The sequence below is a fragment of the Anabas testudineus genome, chromosome 23, assembly GCF_900324465.2.
Source record: "Anabas testudineus chromosome 23, fAnaTes1.2, whole genome shotgun sequence".
In the NCBI taxonomy this organism is placed as follows: domain Eukaryota; kingdom Metazoa; phylum Chordata; class Actinopteri; order Anabantiformes; family Anabantidae; genus Anabas; species Anabas testudineus.
Genome location: NC_046631.1, coordinates 9,956,294 through 9,974,854, shown reverse-complemented (window position 1 = coordinate 9,974,854; position 18,561 = coordinate 9,956,294). Strand labels below are relative to the sequence as shown.

Sequence of the window (18,561 nt, the reverse complement as noted above, 5' to 3'; positions counted from 1 at the left end):
TCTACAGATCTTTGGGGGTTTTCAATGTGGTTATGTTTTGAGTGTTTATGTAAGTTTTGGCAGAATGACTAAAATAAAAAAATATATATATTTTTAAAAATATGATGACGTCAATGCACCTGACTTCAATAAAACCCGGAAGTGGTGTTGTCGTTCTTTAGCGCACTAATCTAGCGTTAGCTGACGCTAACTCATTTCGTATGCTACTGGAAGACATGGGGGCTGTGTTTCACAGATATTACTGACAGTGATCCTGCTGAGAGTTCACTTACAATAAGAGATCAGATTGACACACCATTTTACATTAAGGTGAGTAGTTAACGTGTAATAGCTCTATGTTGCGTTCAGGTGAAACGTTAATAGCTTTAACGTCTAGTCTGTTAAGTTGCATTGTTGGCTAGTTAGCTTGAGTTGCTAACTGGAAAAAAACACCTTTGCTGTACACAACTTATCATGCCAACATTGTGAGAACTATATAGGCAGGTAAGGGGTTAAAAGAAGGTTTGCAATGATGGCTCTTAAAGCTAGTGTGACAGTGATGTGGTAGTTACGATGTGTGCGTACAGGCTAAACAAGATGGTTAACTAGCTAAGCGAACATTAAGGTATTTCTCAATCAGACATGACAGTCACGCTAAGCGACAAATTTACAATTTAAATGCTTCAACCTATGCTTTAGATACAGTTTAATCTTCTGACAGGGGTAGCTGTCAGATCATATCACGGTTAACTATCTACAAGGTATGAATAAAATGCTAAAATGTCTGCTACGCTTGCTGCTAACATGCTAACTACTAAGGTATTCAGAGTCTGTGATGTTGCTTCTGGTGAATGGATAAAACCATACTGACATACAGTGTAACGTTAGCATTTGTGTGAACACTAACTAGCACATCATATCGACATAAACCAAATAGTGAAAGGAAACTGAACGTCGTCATCAACACTCATAGTTCATCAGACCTGTTGCCACTTAAACCTTTTGACAGCCCCATGCCACGTGGAATACCTGATGAAATGTTAATTAAGGATAGATCCCATGGACATCGATTACTTTGATGTGTACTGACAACTTTGGCATTAAAATCTTTGCCTTAATACTCACATGCCGCAGTGTTGACAGTTCAGTGCAGCTAAATTATCCCCTGTGCAGTTTCATATCCGGAAGAAAATGAGTTTAAGTGACTACAGGGAGGAAAATTGCAAATGCATTGATTAATTCTTTTAATGCGGATGCTAAAAATTGTTATTTAAGAACAATTGTGTACTGCTAAGTGTAAACTGTGCACGTCAACTTATATGATCATAATGTTTTATTGCTAGTTATAATAAACTTTTATTCTTTCTTGTCTCAGTGCAGTGAAATTAATATGAAAATAGCAGAAGGCCACTCAAGACAGGAAAAAAAACATACTGTAAAGAAACTGATCGCATACATTTTTGGCTATACCACCGTGAGTCATGTTCTGTATCTGACTTCCTGTTGCCTCATGTGCCTTCAAGTCACTCTGAAGTATGTTGAAAGAGAGCCTTAATGTTGTTAATGTGCTGTGGTTGAACCTGCTCTGAGTCATTTCATAGTTTGGGGACAGCTTGGTTTGTTATATTGTGTATTCTTCTCAGCCAGTACAGGCAGGACGCTAGAGGGCACTTTGAAGCAAATTCTGAAGCAGGTGCATTAGAGTGCACTTGTAATGGATTGCTAAAGGCTTTTTCTTAGCTAGAAAGATTTAGGCCACAGCTGTCTCTTTGAGAGGTAGCAATGACTGTTACTTTTTTTGACATTTGAGTGACTGGGCTGTACTATACAGAACCTCTTAGTTAGAAATTGTATTTTTCTTTAACTGCTTACTTAACCCTGATGGCCTGTCATCCACCTTCCTCCCTCCAACTGTCAGATCAGGCCCAAACATGGAGTCTATGCTAAACAAGCTCAAAAGCACTGTTACTAAGGTAACGGCAGATGTCACCAGCGCTGTCATGGGGAACCCGGTGACACGGGAGTTTGAAGTTGGACGACATATTGCAAGTGGGGGTCCTGGTCTCTGCTGGAGAATCTACAATGGGACCAAGAAATCCACCAAACAGGTTTGTCAACAACATACAAGTTCAATAAGTTGTTAGGCTGTTGATGGCATCAGCTAAGGAGTTCTCCACAAGATTAGCTGTTGGGCTTAGTAACGTTAGTTTAAGAACCTTGTTTGTCTTTGCCCCCACCCCCAGGAAGTGGCTGTGTTTGTTTTTGATAAGAAGATGGTCGACAAATATCAGAAATTTGAAAAGGACCAAATAGTTGATTCGCTGAAAAAAGGTGTGCAGCAGCTGACCAGACTGCGTCACCCCCGTCTCCTGACTGTGCAGCATCCTCTAGAAGAGTCACGGTAATTACCACACATGCACACTCACAACTTTGTGCAAACATGTATTTCAAGGACAAATGGAATGACTCGAAACTCAAAGAGGGTCTTGACATGGGAGGGAAACAAGCGGATGACAAATCTGCATACGTTAGCAGAATCTTGTCACGATTAAAGGCTCAGTAGACTGGTCCTGGCCCATGTTGTTAATTTTCTGTCTGTCCAACAATAACTTAACATTTAAAAGAAGTTGTATTGACTTTATATCTGCGTTTGGCCCTCAGAGACTGCTTAGCATTCTGTACAGAGCCAGTGTTTGCCAGTCTGTCGAATGTGCTGGGCCAGTGGGACAACCTGCCCAGCCCTGTACCCAACGACATCAAAGAATACAAACTCTATGATGTGGAGACCAAATATGGCTTGCTTCAGGTGAGAGTGCAGATAGATGACACTGTCATAGGACAGGAACTAAGGACTACTATTTTTCTATTACTAAAGAATTGTTTTCTTGTTTACTTCTTTGTCATGTTTTATAAAATGCCTGATTTTATTACCATGTAGTCTAATGTGGAAGTCTAGCATGCGGTCACACAGCCAGTTTAACTAGTACTTACTGGCTGTTGTCTGACAGGTTACAATGTCATTTTAACTTTATAAAACAATATGTATTTCTCTTAAGGCTCTTATTGTCCAGTGAGTTCACTGTCAGACTGTACTTTAATGCAGTGTGTATGTTCACTCTAATTTTCCTGATATTTTTATTTATCCATTTCTTTAGATGTCGGAAGGTTTGTCCTTTCTCCACAGTGGGGTGAAAATGGTCCATGGCAACCTGTGTCCGGAGAATATCATCCTCAACAAGAGTGGAGCATGGAAGATTATGGGCTTTGACTTCAGCATCTCTTCAACTAACCCCTCAGATGCTGAGGTAGTACATGTTAGAGTTTTGTTCCCCTCTTTTTGCCTGTCAGGCGAGGTTTCACCTATACCTATTGCCAAAAAAATGTCTATCAGCATTGTCTTATCTTTATATTCTCTTCTACTTTAGCCTAAATACACATGTAAAGAGTGGGAGCCCAACCTCCCTCCACTCTGCCTCCCCAATCCCGAGTACCTGGCCCCTGAGTACATCCTGTCTGTCAGCTGTGACTCTGCCTCTGACATGTACTCATTAGGTGTGGTCGTGCATGCCGTCTTTAATGAGGGCAAGCCTGTTTTCCAAGTCAACAAACATGACATTTTTAAGAGCTTCAGCAGGCAGCTGGACCAGGTGAGTAGAGGTGTTCCAAATGTGTGAAAGATCATAAGTTTTTCAAAACCTGAGAAAAAAACGTCTATGGTACGCAGAAGGATCAATATTTTCTTTCCATGCATGCTTATTTTTTCCTTTTCTCATGGGCATGCTTCTGGCAGTTGCACTTGTGCTCAGATTTGAGTCATTGTCTAGTTCATGGAGCAGGCAGATGTCTCATCCAAGTCATAAAACAGAACAGAAAACATATTTGGACTTAATATTTTCTTAGTACAACAGAAATGCTTGTGCTTTAATCATAATTGCATTACTTTTCCAATAACTCTCTCTGTTCCATTCTTTTTATGTTACTCAATTGTAGCTGAGCAGCATGAGTCCAGCAGTTTTGAACAAGATCCCTGAGGAAGTGCGAGAACATGTCAAAATGTTGCTCAGTGTCACACCCACTGTCCGGCCCGATGCTGACCAGATGACCAAGGTTTGAATTATGAAAAGATGCATGACAATGAAATAAAAATCAAATCAACTTCCATATCATATGTTTATAGAATGTGCCTGTGCTGGTGAGATTTGATTTTGATTTACTTTTATTTTTTTCCAGATCCCATTTTTTGATGATGTAGGTGCTGTTACTCTTCAATACTTTGACACCCTCTTCCAGAGGGACAACCTACAGAAGTCTCAGTTCTACAAAGGCCTCCCCAAAGTCCTGCCCAAACTACCCAAGGTATATGCTTGCACATTTTGAATAGCAAATGTGGTATTTATCTAATATATCTAATACAAAGCATGAGTCCCTTTTTTGTGTTATATTCAGTTCTCTGATCTTTTTTTTATATTGCAGTTTGTTAAAAGTCATTGCTAATTAACAGTAAAAAGGATTTCAACCCATTGTGATTTCCTTCCTTCTCAGAGAGTGGTGGTGCATCGTATCTTGCCAGCGCTGACCTCTGAGTTTGTCAACCCAGACATGGTTCCTTTTGTGCTGCCCAATGTGCTGCTAATCGCAGAAGAGTGCACCAAGGAGGAGTATGTTCGTCTCATCTTGCCTGACCTCACACCTGTTTTCAAGCAGCAAGAGCCCATTCAGGTAGACGAACACAAAAACACAATGACAGTGCTATTTCAATATAAGGATTTTTTTGCTAACAATGTACTTAAGGGCTTAATTATATGGTAAGGTGATGTGTCATTTGTTTAAAACACTCTGAAAAGAGTTTTCTTTCTCTTCCAAGATTGCTACATGATGTTTTCTCACTTAGGCAGTTTTGTGTTTGAGATTTTGATATTAGTGACTTAAATATAACCTGACTAAAGAGCATGCTCTATCTGGGCTCAGCCTATCAGATTAAAGACTTGTCTTTGTATTTTTCCTTCCATGCTTCTTCAGGCTAGTAATATGGTGAGTGGTCTCTGCTGCTATGTTCTAGTCATGTCAGCTAGTAGATGTGATGTGTTGTTTGTAGTACTAAAATCTGTACTAAAGCCACTAAAATCATAGTGTCCGCTCATTTCTAGGTACCACTGTACACATTAGTAGAACACAGGACAGTACACACTTGCTTTTGACTCTTGTTTTGCTAACGGGAGTTCTGTGCTGTGCAGATCCTGCTGATCTTCCTGCAAAAGATGGACCTGTTGCTGACCAAAACACCAGCAGAGGACATTAAGAACTGTGTGTTGCCTATGGTCTATAGAGCTCTGGAGGCCCCTTCTGTACAGATCCAGGTAACGAGGGCAAATTGCTCTGCTTAATATTGACATAAACGTAACTCAGTAAGTTGTAAACTATGGAAACCAGAAAAGTAACCAGATCACTTAGAGATGCCAACAATAGAGTTGCTTAGTAGTGGGTCATTGATTGTCATCCTAAAATAGATCATTACTGATGAAGTGACTGTGTAATTCTTTTTTTAAATTATTATACGCCAGTCTGAGATTTATGCTTGTTTGTTGCGTTCGATGAGAATAGTTGCCAGTTCTTATTTCACTGGTGCATATTTTTAGAATTCCACTTGGAAACCTTTTTTGTCACCTGCTGGTACACTTCATTCTCTTTTTGGTGTTATCTTAGGAGCACACTATAAATAGATGCTGTATTTGGCATAATAAATATGTCGTATTTCATAACCATCTTATCTGCGACTGAGCAGGAGCTGTGTCTGAACATCATCCCAACGTTTGCCAACCTGATTGACTATCCATCCATGAAGAACTGCCTCATCCCTCGAATCAAATCAGCCTGCCTGCAGACCTCCTCACTAGCTGTGAGTCTGTTAATAATTTCTGCATCCACATTGTTTCTTTCAGGCTAAATGCCCCCACAAAACTTTAATCCCACACTAATGTTCCCATGTTTACTTCCACCACTGATTACAACAAACTGAACTTTGTATTTCAAAATGTTACCTCACTTAAACTCTTTATGTTTAGATTTTGTTATGTATGATTTTTCTTTTGGTGTTGTGTAGGTACGAGTGAATTCTCTGGTATGCCTGGGAAAGATTTTGGAATATCTAGACAAATGGTTTGTCATTGATGAGGTCCTGCCCTTCCTACAACAGATCCCCTCTAGAGAACCAGCGGTACTCATGGGCATTTTAGGTAAACAAACATCTCTGCAAAGACTCTCTATCCCACGCCTTCCTGGTGCTGTTAAAACAGTTTAACAATCTCTCGGTTTGCTTAATGATTGCCTATTTAACTTCCTGCTTCACCTTAGGAATCTACAAGTGCACCTTTAGTCACAAGAAGCTAGGAATTCCCAAAGAGAACCTTGCTACCAAGAGTCTTCCCCATCTTGTCTCTCTTAGTATAGACAACAACCTCAATCTGAACCAGGTAATGCACACGCACACGCACACACACACAGAGTACAAGAGGCCTCTCTTGTCTTGTCTCTTAATTAATATGATTTATGTTTCAGTTTAACTCCTTCATGATGGTTATACGTGACATGCTGACTCGCATGGAGACTGAGCACAAGACCAAGTTGGAGCAGCTGCATATTATGCAGGAGCAGCACAGGTTACTTTGCAGTTTAACAGTATACAGTAGACTTGTGCTAATTAACTATAATTATTAATCAAGTATTAATGGTATTTTTAATTTTTGCTACAACTTACTTAGGTTTGTATAAATGCCTATATTTAAATTCCTTCAGGTTTTTAATTATGCCCAATGCTGTTTTTTTAACAGGAGTTTAAACATCTCAAATCCAGGGAACCAGTCAGAAGAGACCAAGAACCCATCTAGCTCTGGCAACCAGGCAAGACATTTCAATCATATAGGAACTGATCCGAGAACATGTACATACTTATTGCAATATACCTTTCTGTGGGGCAGTGATTGCAATTAGTCTTTTTTTTTTTTCTTTCTTTCAGATTGACGATATCTTTGGCAGCACAGGGGTTAATGGGAAAGAGAATGGATCTGCAGCAACAGCGTCACAGCCTAATCGAGTATGGAAATCAATTCACACCACAATTAAACCATCTTTTACGTTTTTCATTTGGCAAGTTGTCCAGTTTGTTTATGATCTCTCTTCACTCAAACCTGCCTAGATGTCTCTGACACTAGAGGAGAAACAGCGATTGGCCAAGGAGCAGGAGCAAGCAGCCAAACTAAGGAACCAGCAGCCATTAGCACCACAGGCTATTAAAACAGCCAGCGCCACTAATACACAGGTAAAGACGGCAAACGCCTGTCTACAAACAGACTTGAACATGCTTAAATGCTGATGACTTTTGATGATAAATCTCTGTTTTATGTTGCAGACTAAGGATCTGACCAGCAGCCTTCTCAACAGCATGTCATCTCTGAACAGCATGTCTTTGGCTAACACAGCACGACCAGTTCCAGTGCAAGGCTCCACCATCTCTGTCTTCCCCACCTCCAGCCCCATGGGAGGCTCCATGGGTGCCCCTGTCTCTAATGGCTTTAACTCAACCATGGGCTTCCAGACAGGAGGCATGATGATGGGCATGCGGCCCACAGGTCCGACCCTGTATGGTGGCATGGCCACCACCACCAGCACTCCAAACTTTGGATCTCTCACGCAGAATCAAGGACCCATCGGGCAGACAAATAACGCTCCCGACATGTCAGCCTTGGACAATCTGTTTACACCCAGCAAGCCCAAAGTCACTCTCAACCAAATGGGTCCTATGACTACACCTGGAGCCAACACTCCTTGGCTCAGTCAGTTTGGTTCAGGCCAGAACGCTCAGACTCAGATGCAGGGTGCATCATTAGCTATGGGAGGAGTACAGAGTGGATTTGGGATGCAAGCAAACCCTTTCTTCAGCCCACAGAATTTTTCTCAACCTGCTGCTGCTGCTAGCATGAACCAAAGTGGAGTTAAACACAGTGCATCAGCCAACAATGATCTGAAAGACTTATTTGGCTAAACATAAATGGAAAGATACCAGGCAAAGTATATTCTTTTAATTGCTTTGTACTAAAGAGCCTTGAGTTCTCACAAAGGCAGTGATGGAATGTTAAGATTTAAAATCCTTTCACGAGTGTACATTTTTAAATCTGACCTGGTTTAAATTCTGACTCTTGCTCACATTGAAATGACAAAATAACCTGCATCATTTCTACTTGACCAGAAGGACAAAAGGTTGGGGTGGGAAATATTTCTTCTATGCTGTCTTTAAATGCTGGGGGTTTTCCTACAATTTTGTACTTGACATTCTGGGAGTCAAAATATCATGTGTTGGAGATGAATCCTAACTCAGTTGATTCAGGAAGGATTGAGTAGATTAATTGTATTTCACTTCCTGAATGAGCTGTATCAGAATCATCCCTTAAAACTGGAAGAAAATCAGCTTCATGTGCCTGTACTTTTGTTTTAGTTTTTTTTTTACTTGTATGTTAAAAGCAGTGGCAGAGTTGGCTTAAAACAAATACTGCTGACCACTGTCTGAGCCAGTAGGAGGTAGCTTGAAGTGTAGCACTGGCAAACCTGCATTCACCTGGGATCTAGGATAGTAGGCATCTATATTGAGTAAAGGGTGTGTAGAAGGTTCACAAACAAGCAGTTTCCATTGAGATGGGGAAAAAGGAGGAACCCATCACAGTTCATCACCATCATGGTAAATGTCTCTCAATTTTAAGAAATGGGATTCAAAGTAAATTTTCCCTTTTGGTTTCTTCTAATCTGGTTCTAGTGCTCCAAAGCTTCTGTTTTGTAACTTAATGTAACATTTAAGCACACGTCGCTAAGGGAAGGGTTAGTTTTACCTGGCTTAAGATCAATGAACTTCACCAGCTCTGGTAACAAAACATTGTGTCGTGTGCTGTAAATGCGGTCTGAATGATTACGTGTCTAATAGTGAATTAGGATGTCTGGGATAGATATTGCAGGCTAAAGGTGGTAAACATGTGCAAAACATCTGTAAAACTAGACAGACGGCACTCATCTGTTACTCAACTATTACTATTTTATTATTTCTTCCGTCTGACATCTGCTTCTTGATTGCTTTGTTCCATATTACCGAACGTGACCATGAAAGATCAAAAGTTTGATTTGTAATAATGATTCCTAATTTCCAGTGACCAATGACCTTTTATTTCACCCAATGCAGGTGGATTTGCTCTGAGGTGTTTGTTATTGTGCTCAGAACCCCCCCCAATGCACCATTTCTGCTGAAGTTTGTAAAACGGAGGATTCTCACTCTATACTTTGATTTCAGCACTTTTCAGCTGTCAGAAGGCCTGTACTGATATATTATGAAGTGTAAATATATATAGTTATTTAAAAATGCATTGCTCTTTGAGGGCCTTGGCATTTTTATGTTCTTGTGATAACAGTTAAGAGGCCTTAGATGAGTCGTGTGCAATAATTCTCACTGGTTGTTGAAGGTGCATATCGTTTGGCTCAAGCTGCTGTCAATGTGTCCTTCATCTCCACTGACCTACAATAACGTCATAGGTCCGTTTGATGTTCTAATGTGCTAAAACATTCATGTGCGCTCACTCTGAATCTTAAATGTTTAAACAGAATTACATGGTTTTAGAGTTTTTAGATGCACCTTTGTCTCCACTGTTTTTCTGCTGACAATGATTGTTGTTAACATACTGAAGTGTAACGTCTTTTATTGGATTAACTCTTGTTTTTGTGTAACAATTGCACCCATACAGGGTGAGCTTACTCTCTAGCCGCATGGCAGTGTTATTTGCTTGTGAATTTGGCTTTTCAGATTTTGTTAATTTCCCCATTTATGTCATACACAACTAAGGTGTCGGTGACTGGATCTTTGTCATCTGCAGATTGACATACAGTATGTGGCAGTTTTGACTTCACAACATCACAAAGTGGACGTGATCTTTGGAGCGTGTGTCAAATATTCCGGCAGAAAACTAAAGCTTATTCTTCTACAAGATTGTTTGTATACTGCTGCTGTCATATGTGTAGTGTGGCACTTGTTTTACGTGTGAAGGTGCTGGTTTCTGGGGTGGTTCAATGAAAATCTGTACATATAAAGGAAAGTACACAATCTAATATTCTAAAAGGATGTCCATTATTTGTGTGATGGTTTCAGGCTGTACTTCAGATACTGGAGTGTAATGAATTTCAGGCTCTTGGATATCGACTCTGGTCTAGTTATTTTTATTTGCTTCTGCAATAGATTAAAACAAGTCAAGGCACATACAAAATGAAGTAGACTTAAAATAAGGCTGTATTCATTGAACAAATGAACATAGAATAAGCAGGGTCATACGAGACATTAGTAAACATCCTCTTGGTTTTAGGTTAACATACTGTCAAACATTAAAGTGCCGAACATACTAGCAGAAGCATTTACAAAAGGTAAAAGTGCATTGTACTCATAATTCATTAAACAATAGTGCCTTCCTTCTATTAAAGGACTGAAGTGTAAGGTTTTCCAAGATGCAAAAACAGAAGGCAGTGTAAAAAAATAGAAAAAACAGCTGAATCAATAATAGATTAAACCCAAGGCTGGCAGTGACATAACTGATAAAGTCAATATTAAGTTAACCCGTGACCGGCAAATGTGCTCTTGTCCCACAGTCACTGGTTGAGTCGTCGTACGGCTCTGGAGGTGTTTGTGGACAGGTTTCTCTGGGTCATGGCTGTAGAGGACATAACAGCACCGATTCCTTACTGACTAACTTAATGTTTAGAAATCAAAATCTGAAATACTGATTTTTAATCATGTTAAAACTTTACATATTCATATTGACAGCTCACCTGAGAAGTCCAACTGATAGCTGAAGTTCTTAGTATCAAACATCATAATGCCTGATGGGTCCTGCTGGTAACGGAGCTCAATTTCCTGACTGGAAATGTTGCACTGGCGATAACCCTGCATGACACAATAAGCAACAACACATTTAGAGTGAAGGGGCAAAGTGTACAGCCTCTCAGAGCTGTTAGCATGGCTTTACACAACACTGCTGAACACTAATACACATGAGCGAAATAAAGTCATGTCTTACTTTGGAATAATCTTTCCATATTCCATCAATATCTTGGAATTGCCATCGTGGCAGCGTCCCTGGACTGAAGAGCAGAACAATCAAAGTTAAAAATATGTACAGTAGCACATCTATATTTAGCCTTTGCTAAGAACCCTTAAATTGATAATTAGGAGATTTGTAGAATGTGTAAATTGATTTGTTAGTGAAATGTTTCTCCTGACCTGATGGTCTGTTGATCCCCGTAGTTCACAGTCCTCCTCACTGCTCTTTTAGTCCCAATATTGTTATTGACCTGACACATGTCTGTGACAAACCAGAGTAAAAAATGTTCTGTTGGCCTCAACAAAATCATCGTTTGTTTGTTTTATATAAGAGCAGTTCTGTAGTGTGTGCATTACTTGACAAATCCAGCGTGTATGAGAATCTGTTGATCTTAAAGGGGAGCTGTCCCTGTGGGTTCAGCTGGTAATGTGCTTCAATAGCAGCACTGCCAAGTGAACAAACCTACACACAGATACAAACAAGCAGAAATATATCTGCATTAAAGATTAATGCAATTTTATTTTCCTGAAAGGACAAATTAATAGTTTATACTGAACTGATGTGTTAACATCTCTGAACTATTTCCAGTTTGACCAGCAGGTGGCACTGCTCACACATTAATTAGGAGAAATAAATACAATTTCTTTAAGCATTTGAAAGTTTTTTGTCTACTTAAAAGTTTAAATAAGAACTATTAGATTAATTATTAGCAACATATTTGGTAGGTTTCACTTGAAATAGTTGGAAGCTCCACTGACATGAGCTTGGTATTCTGTCCATTCCCCCTCTTCTCCCATGAACTCCCACTTGTAACCTCCATTAGAAGCCTGGGTGGAGGAGGCTGTGTGTAGAACTGAGGTGGAGTAAAGGCTGCAAAGACATGAGAAGACTATCACTGATGTCAAACATGCATACAAAGGGCCTATTGGAAAGTGAAGAGATTACTTCACTGCTTTATCCACACTCTAGAATAACTTCAAATTCAGTTTCGACTACATTAATCCTCCATTCCTGTTTGATAGTAGACAGCACTAACACTGATCTGTTAACATCCATTTGCTTAAAGCAGGAAATAAACATTAAAGCAGCTGAAGTCTCACCTCCCCGTGCTGGAAGTGAATTTTGGACGTCTGCGCACATTCCTGCGAAGCCCTGTGACGCAGTTTATTTGGGACATGGCTGCAGAGTGAAGTACAATCAGTAAGTTTAGGTGTAAAAAAAATCTGGATTAAAATCAACAATCTCACAGGCAAATTCATACCAAATACCACATACAAGAGAACTCGATTCTGTAGCCTCTAGAGCCCACTGTGAATCTAAAGGATCCCTGAGGGTTGAGAGTGTACTGATGCTCAACATCTCTACTGCTGACTGATGAAGACAACATGGTGGAGTCCTGAGGAACAGGAGAAGAGAGGAACCAGGACAACAGACTGTGATGACTTTGTGTGTGAAGCCAATCGAGGATCAAACAAACCACAGCCTTCATGCCAAACACCTCCTCACCTGCGATCCATATTCTCGCCACAGATTATCATCCCTGAAGTACCAGCCCACTTCCTCGGTCTCGTTATGAGGTAGGAAGCTGAGTCTCTGAACTTTTAGAGCTGTGTTTGTTGTCTGGAAGTTATCAAAGTCTATCAAAACCTTCCTGTGAAGGAACATGATTCAGTTTTTTTGTATATAATCTGCTTAATCTGTACAATTTCAGACATCACTTAGATTATTTGGATCCAAATTCCACGAACAGAAAACCCATCTGTCTGCTCAGGTGCCATGTGTATATATATATATATCTTTCATCAATTCCTCTTAAATACTGTATTTTCAGCAGTTTTGATTGCGTGTTTCAGTTCCTTAACGCTGTTTCAGATGCATATTTCCCTACATATGTGCAGGTTATACATGGGTACTTTAAAAACAAAAGGCCTGAATTTTTTTCGGTTGGTAATTGCAGCTTTTTTTGACATGTTTAAACTCCACTATGTGTTCACATAACTGACCCGTGGCTAGTGTTGATGGTGATTTCCTTGGCTCCAGGGTGGCAGTAGTGGGTCTCGATCACATGGTCATTATCAATAGTCAGCCACTGAGATCCAACAAGCAGCTGCCACTCATAACGTTTCCCACTGACTGTGAAGTACAAACATCAACAGGTGATCCCACTATGCAAGTATGTATTGTGCAAATAATAAGTGAAAGTCTTAATCTAACATGACATGTATGAGACAGAGCAAATGTATTTTAATAATTCAGTTCACTAAATCAAAATCTGACCTGGAGCTGCCTGTAAGTTGTTAACATCGTCTTCATTGTCCTGTGAGCAGCAAACACATCAAGTCCAGGTTAAACTTTAGTCAACAGTACAAAACTCAGATTTCACTTCCTCTTAAACTAAACTCACCATGCTCTGAAGAAAATACACTGCAGGTCCAACATTCACAGAAAAGAGAGATTAAACAATCACACATGTGGTTAAAATGACAACTTTAAAGGGTTTTAAGTAAACGCTTCATTACCTACTCGTTGTCAGACTCGGAGTTGAAACTTTTTCATTTTACAAAAACAAAAACTTTCACTTTCGTTTCCTTTGCAAGAGGAATAACGTCGGTGCTATGGGTGTGTGTATGTAGGGTGGGGGTGGAGAGGCATTTAGTTTTGGTTCAGGATCTGAGGTTGTTTGCAGTATTGTTGTCCATAATTATCTTATTGGCCACTTATGTGAGCAAAGTAGGCAAGTTATCTGTGTGTTTTTGTAGGTGACATTTTCATTGCATCGTACTTTGAATGTGGATAATTCAGTGTAGTTACATTTCAGAAAATGAATGACACTAAGTATGATGTATTGTTGGCTCATAAAAAACACACTATGTTTTCATTTCCAATCATTTTCCTTTTATTTCCATAACACAATATTCAATAGGCTATGATCTGTAGCTCCTTCAGTCCACAGCTAGGTACATTAGGTCTAAACAGAATACAATTCTTAAATTAAAGATTAGATTTCTGACTTATCTATAACTATAATAGCTACTAAACATTAGAAACATTGAACTAAACAATGGTCAGTTTGACTTAAATGTAATGAAGATAATTCAATTGAAGCAAATTCTGCTATAGCAGAAGAGGCAGTGTATTTCCTTACTCTCTCTTCCATTTATTCCCACGAGGAAATAATCAAGCAAGCAAAACATGGACGAGTCTCAACATGAATAACTAGGTGGCAGTAAACAGTATGTGAATGTAAATTAATCAAATTCAAACTAGAAACTTCACTAATTAGGATTCAATTCTAACAACACTGTTGTAAGAGGCTTATCGCTCTAGTACTTTATGGGACTTTTGAAATATTGCAGAGTTTATTTACTGGTCATTAGGTTGGTTTGGACCAAAAACCAAAAATAATCTTCAGGCTAGTTTAGTCTTATTCTGAATACCCTTCTAATGTAAACACATATTAAATACGCTATAAATGAGCCATTATGGACCAAGTCACATCTAAATCTGCTCTATCACATCCAAAGAAACAACAAAAACGAAAAGGGAGTGTCAGTTTGGTGTCATAATACAGGATGAGTATATATTGCACAACTGTTTGAAGAATGTCTTCTGGAGGTTGAAATCCTCTTCCATGCTCATACACGTCTGACCTTGCGTGTCATATTGGTCGTAAGGTTAGTTTGGATCATTGCTGTAGAAAATAAAAGTGATAAAACACAGAATAAGTGCTCCATGATATGTTTTAAGAGCCCTGTTTAAGGAGGTTAATTCATTTAGTACACTTTCAATTAAATACAACAACATGATGTTGAATTGAGAGTTATTTCTTTATCTTCCCTGTTTCCAGTTTTCATGATAAATGCTAAATATTCACGACTCAGCAAAAATACAACAGTCACCCTGTTACCAGTTCCATGGCTCTAGAGGTGATTAAGAAATAGTGGACCTCTAAAATTAAATGTTACTATTGTCTTTTCCTACAGTATTTGAAAACATAAGTCAACCTGTGAAATCCAGCTCGTAGGTTTGCCCGCTCACTTGGAACGTCATGGTGCCGGAGGGGTTTTGCTGGTACGTCCTCTCAATGTCATCGCTGGCTACTGAGCACTCAGTTGACGTGCCACGCTGATAAAACAACGTCATTAAACTCATCTCGGTTATTCTTAGCACTTTAACTAAGAGACAGATACCATTGATGGGATAATTATAGCCTTCACTCCACAGATGACTTACCCTGTGTTTGAACATGTACCAACTTCCACTGTTTCCCTCAAACTGCCACTGTGGTTTAGTGCCCAGAGTCATATTTTGCAAAGCTGAGGTTGCTTGAGAAACTCTGTAATAACAATATCAAAGTCTGTACCTTGTCACAACATTGAAGAGAAGCTTTACATTGAGAATTAAATACAACCAGCCCAGCAATATAAAGGTATTAGTATTATTACTTTGACTTCATTTTTACCAGTTCATCATTAAAAAACTAAACTCACCCTGTCCCTGCTTGCTGCTGATACACTGGTCCACGAGTGGCTTTTTTCCTTTTCTTTTTATTCTTGTGCCGCATTTCTAACAAAAGACTAAGTGAGTTCAGTGTCTGAATATTGGACTTATAGAGGGAGCAAATCTGACAGGTGAGAGATATGTAATACACTCTATGGCAGAATTTCAGGAAAAGTTAAAATCATCTCCTCATCATCTTGCTGTTTGTGCATACATCATCTCCTTATTGTCTTTCTTCCTCTTCCTCACCTCTAGATGCTAATTGGGTGCTTCCATGAGACAATCCCCTTCTGCCTGAGGAGCATTTCAGCTCTGCCTTAGACTGTGAAATAAAAATATAGAAGGTTTTTAATCACTACAGACATACAGGCCACATACAGTGAACTCTCAGATATAGAAATATATTTAAACAGGATTTAAGAGGATTCACTAGTAAAATAGATTCTTAATCTAACATCTTCTTTGTCATGAAACACACCTGACTATCGGCCTCCACATCTGAATCTTCACCACCGGCCGTCAAATCACTACAATCAGAGCGGCATGTTTTCAGGTATAGACTCAGGATTTATTTGTTATATTTTAAGGTTTTCATCTTTCATAAGTGAAATGTTCTCCTGACCTGATGGTCTGTTGAGCCCCGTAGTTCACAGTCCTCCTCACTGGTCTTGTGGTCCCAGTCTTGTCATTAACTTGACACATGTCTGTAACAAACCAGAGTAAAGAATGTTCTGTTGGCCTCAACAAAATCATCGATTGTTTGGTTTAATAGAAGAACAGTTCTGTAGTGTGTGCGTTACTTGAAAAATCCAGCGTGTATGAGAATCTGTTGATCTTAAAGGGGAGCTGTCCCTGTGGGTTCAGCTGGTAATGTGCTTCAATAGCAGCACTGTCAAGTGAACAAACCTACACACAGATACAAACAAGCAGAAATAGATCTGCATCATAAAGAATATATAAGATTTTACTACAATGCTTTAAATAGTTTGATGCTCTGCTTACATGAGCTTCATATTCTGTCCATTCCCCCTCTTCTCCCATGAACTCCCACTTGTAACCTCCATTAGAGGCCTGGGTGGAGGAGGCTGTGTGTAGAACTGAGGTGGAGTAAAGGCTGCAAAGACACGACGAGATTATAATCAATGTTCAAACATGCAAACAACAGACAATCAGCATTTTGCTGCAGTAAGGCACCAACAAACATGCTCATAGGCAGCACTAATACTGATCTATTTGCTTAACATACAAACATCTGCACAAATGAAGAAGTAATAAAACATTTTTGGAATCCTGCAGCTGATAAGTCTCACCTCCCTGTGCTGGAAGTGAATTTTGGACGTCTGCGTACATTCCTGCGAAGCCCTGTGACGCAGTTTATTTGGGACATGGCTGCAGAGTGAAGTACAATCAGTAAGTTCGGGTGTAAAAAAAATCTGTATTAAAATGAACAAGCTCACAGGCAAATTCATACCAAATACCACATACTAGAGAACTCGATTCTGTAGCCTCTAGAGCCCACTGTGAATCTAAAGGATCCCTGAGGGTTGAGAGTGTACTGATGCTCAACATCTCTACTGCTGACTGATGAAGACAATGTGGTGGAGCCCTGAGGAAGAGGAGGAGAGTGTGTGTGAAGCTAATCAAGATAATTTGTAGAGAACCCTGAGCCTCAAACAAACCACAGCCTTCATGCCAAACACCTCCTCACCTGCGATCCATATTCACACCACATATTGTTGTCTCTGAAGTACCAGCCCACTTCCTCAGTCTCGTTCTGAGGTAGGAAGCTGAGTCTCTGAACTGTGTTTGTTGTCTGGAAGTTTTCAAAGTCTATGAACACCTTCCTGTAAAGATGTAGTACATGATTCATATGTGCAGATTATACATGGGCGCTTCCTAAATAAAATGCCTGAACTTTCTGAAATCAGTTGTTAATTGAACCTTTTTTTGAGAAAGAAAGGAAGACATGTTTAAACCCCACTATGTGTCCACATAACTGACCCTTGGCTAGTGTTGATGGTGATTCCTGTAGCTCCAGGGTGGCAGTAGTGGGTCTCGATCACATGGTCATTATCAATGGTCAGCCACTGAGATCCAACAAGAAGCCGCCACTCATAACGTTTCCCACTGACTGTGAAATACAGAACCGTGTATTAATATTCTTCAGGTATGTATCCTCCAAATAATCTGCACTATACATCTAACCAGACCAGATGTATGAGACAAAGCAAACGCAAAAAACAAGCTCAGTCCTTTCCTATACAGTACAAGAATGTTGTCTGGGTAGATGTTGATGTCTTCATGTACAGCTGTCAGATGAAACTAAAATGCAGTTGACTAGGTCTAAAGATGTTCAAGAAATCAAAGTCTGACCTGCAGCTGCCTGTGAGTTGTTAACATCGTCCCCATTTTCCTGTGAGCATAATACATCAAGTCCAGGTTAAACTTTAGTCAGACACAGTGGAAGGAAAAAACGCAGATTTCACTTCCTCTTAAACTAAACTCACCATGCTCTGAAGAAAATACACTGTAGGTCCAACATTCACAGAAAAGAGAGATTAAACAATCACAGATGTGGTTTTAGTTAAAACTTTAAGTAAAAGTTTTAAGTAAACTCTCCTCGACTTACTCAGACTCCAATATGAAGGCGTCATTTCACAAAAATTCTTTCACTTTCGTTTCCCCTGCAGGGAAATGTATGTTCCAAGAGCCACACCAATGTTTTGTAGCCTGCTGTCAATAACAAAGGCTTCCCTAGGTTGTATAACTTCTGTACTTTCTAATTAGCTCACATTAATCATGAATCAAAGCTTTATTACACCCTGCGCATGGGTAGTTATGAAACAGCATAAAGCACCTCTTGGTTGCTAATATGGGAAATGTAGACAAGTTTTATATGTTTTGTAGTTTTGCATTCAAAGTGATTTTTTCATTGCCCTGAAGTGGAGCTTTGCATGTGGCT

General features: G+C 39.6%; 2 protein-coding genes across 3 annotated transcripts; one reads left to right on the top strand and one right to left on the bottom strand.

Moving 5' to 3' along the window:
* The first annotated feature begins 148 nt into the window (after positions 1–148).
* scyl2 (SCY1 like pseudokinase 2) lies at positions 149–10,116 on the top strand. 2 transcript variants are annotated; one of them, XM_026361043.1, is made up of 18 exons: positions 149–309; positions 1,903–2,087; positions 2,223–2,380; positions 2,641–2,785; positions 3,135–3,284; positions 3,405–3,626; positions 3,970–4,086; positions 4,210–4,335; positions 4,522–4,698; positions 5,214–5,336; positions 5,762–5,875; positions 6,080–6,212; positions 6,331–6,449; positions 6,535–6,635; positions 6,807–6,876; positions 6,992–7,069; positions 7,172–7,294; positions 7,385–10,116. In XM_026361043.1, exons 2-18 carry the CDS (start codon positions 1,911–1,913, stop codon positions 8,015–8,017), a joined length of 2,766 nt encoding a protein of 921 aa, XP_026216828.1. In that variant the 5' UTR covers positions 149–309; positions 1,903–1,910; the 3' UTR covers positions 8,018–10,116. The 2 variants fall into 2 exon arrangements, with proteins under 2 accessions (XP_026216828.1, XP_026216827.1); XM_026361042.1 differs by having other exon boundaries at positions 1,898–2,087.
* An 85-nt stretch (positions 10,117–10,201) lies between these two features.
* Positions 10,202–18,258, bottom strand: si:ch211-244b2.3 (WWE domain-containing protein). The gene is made up of 28 exons (XM_026361093.1): positions 18,229–18,258; positions 18,107–18,126; positions 17,973–18,012; positions 17,601–17,730; positions 17,308–17,443; positions 17,085–17,205; positions 16,910–16,988; positions 16,602–16,713; positions 16,400–16,505; positions 16,222–16,303; positions 16,078–16,126; positions 15,849–15,921; positions 15,590–15,665; positions 15,333–15,435; positions 15,104–15,224; positions 13,623–13,658; positions 13,504–13,523; positions 13,377–13,416; positions 13,103–13,232; positions 12,606–12,750; positions 12,375–12,495; positions 12,200–12,278; positions 11,858–11,969; positions 11,456–11,561; positions 11,279–11,360; positions 11,076–11,139; positions 10,828–10,942; positions 10,202–10,709 (listed from the first exon to the last, which is right to left on the bottom strand). Exons 1-28 carry the CDS (start codon positions 18,251–18,253, stop codon positions 10,648–10,650), a joined length of 2,385 nt encoding a protein of 794 aa, XP_026216878.1. The 5' UTR covers positions 18,254–18,258; the 3' UTR covers positions 10,202–10,647.
* Positions 18,259–18,561: the final 303 nt, after the last annotated feature.

What these genes read in the sequence shown, in the direction of transcription:
- si:ch211-244b2.3 (XM_026361093.1), bottom strand. Translation starts at nt 18,253, where the DNA reads ATGACGCCTTCATATTGGAGTCTGA. An exon ending in GGGGCTCAACAGACCATCAG is followed by an intron (nt 16,127 to 16,221) that starts GTCAGGAGAACA and finishes CTCTGATTGTAG; the next exon opens with TGATTTGACGGCCGGTGGTG. An exon ending in CTACGAGCTGGATTTCACAG is followed by an intron (nt 13,659 to 15,103) that starts GTTGACTTATGT and finishes TTTTGTTTTTGT; the next exon opens with AAAATGAAAAAGTTTCAACT.
- scyl2 (XM_026361043.1), top strand. Translation starts at nt 1,911, where the DNA reads ATGGAGTCTATGCTAAACAAGCTCAAAAGCACTGTTACTAAGGTAACG. An exon ending in ATGCTGACCAGATGACCAAG is followed by an intron (nt 4,087 to 4,209) that starts GTTTGAATTATG and finishes ATTTTTTTCCAG; the next exon opens with ATCCCATTTTTTGATGATGT. An exon ending in ACAACCTCAATCTGAACCAG is followed by an intron (nt 6,450 to 6,534) that starts GTAATGCACACG and finishes TTTATGTTTCAG; the next exon opens with TTTAACTCCTTCATGATGGT.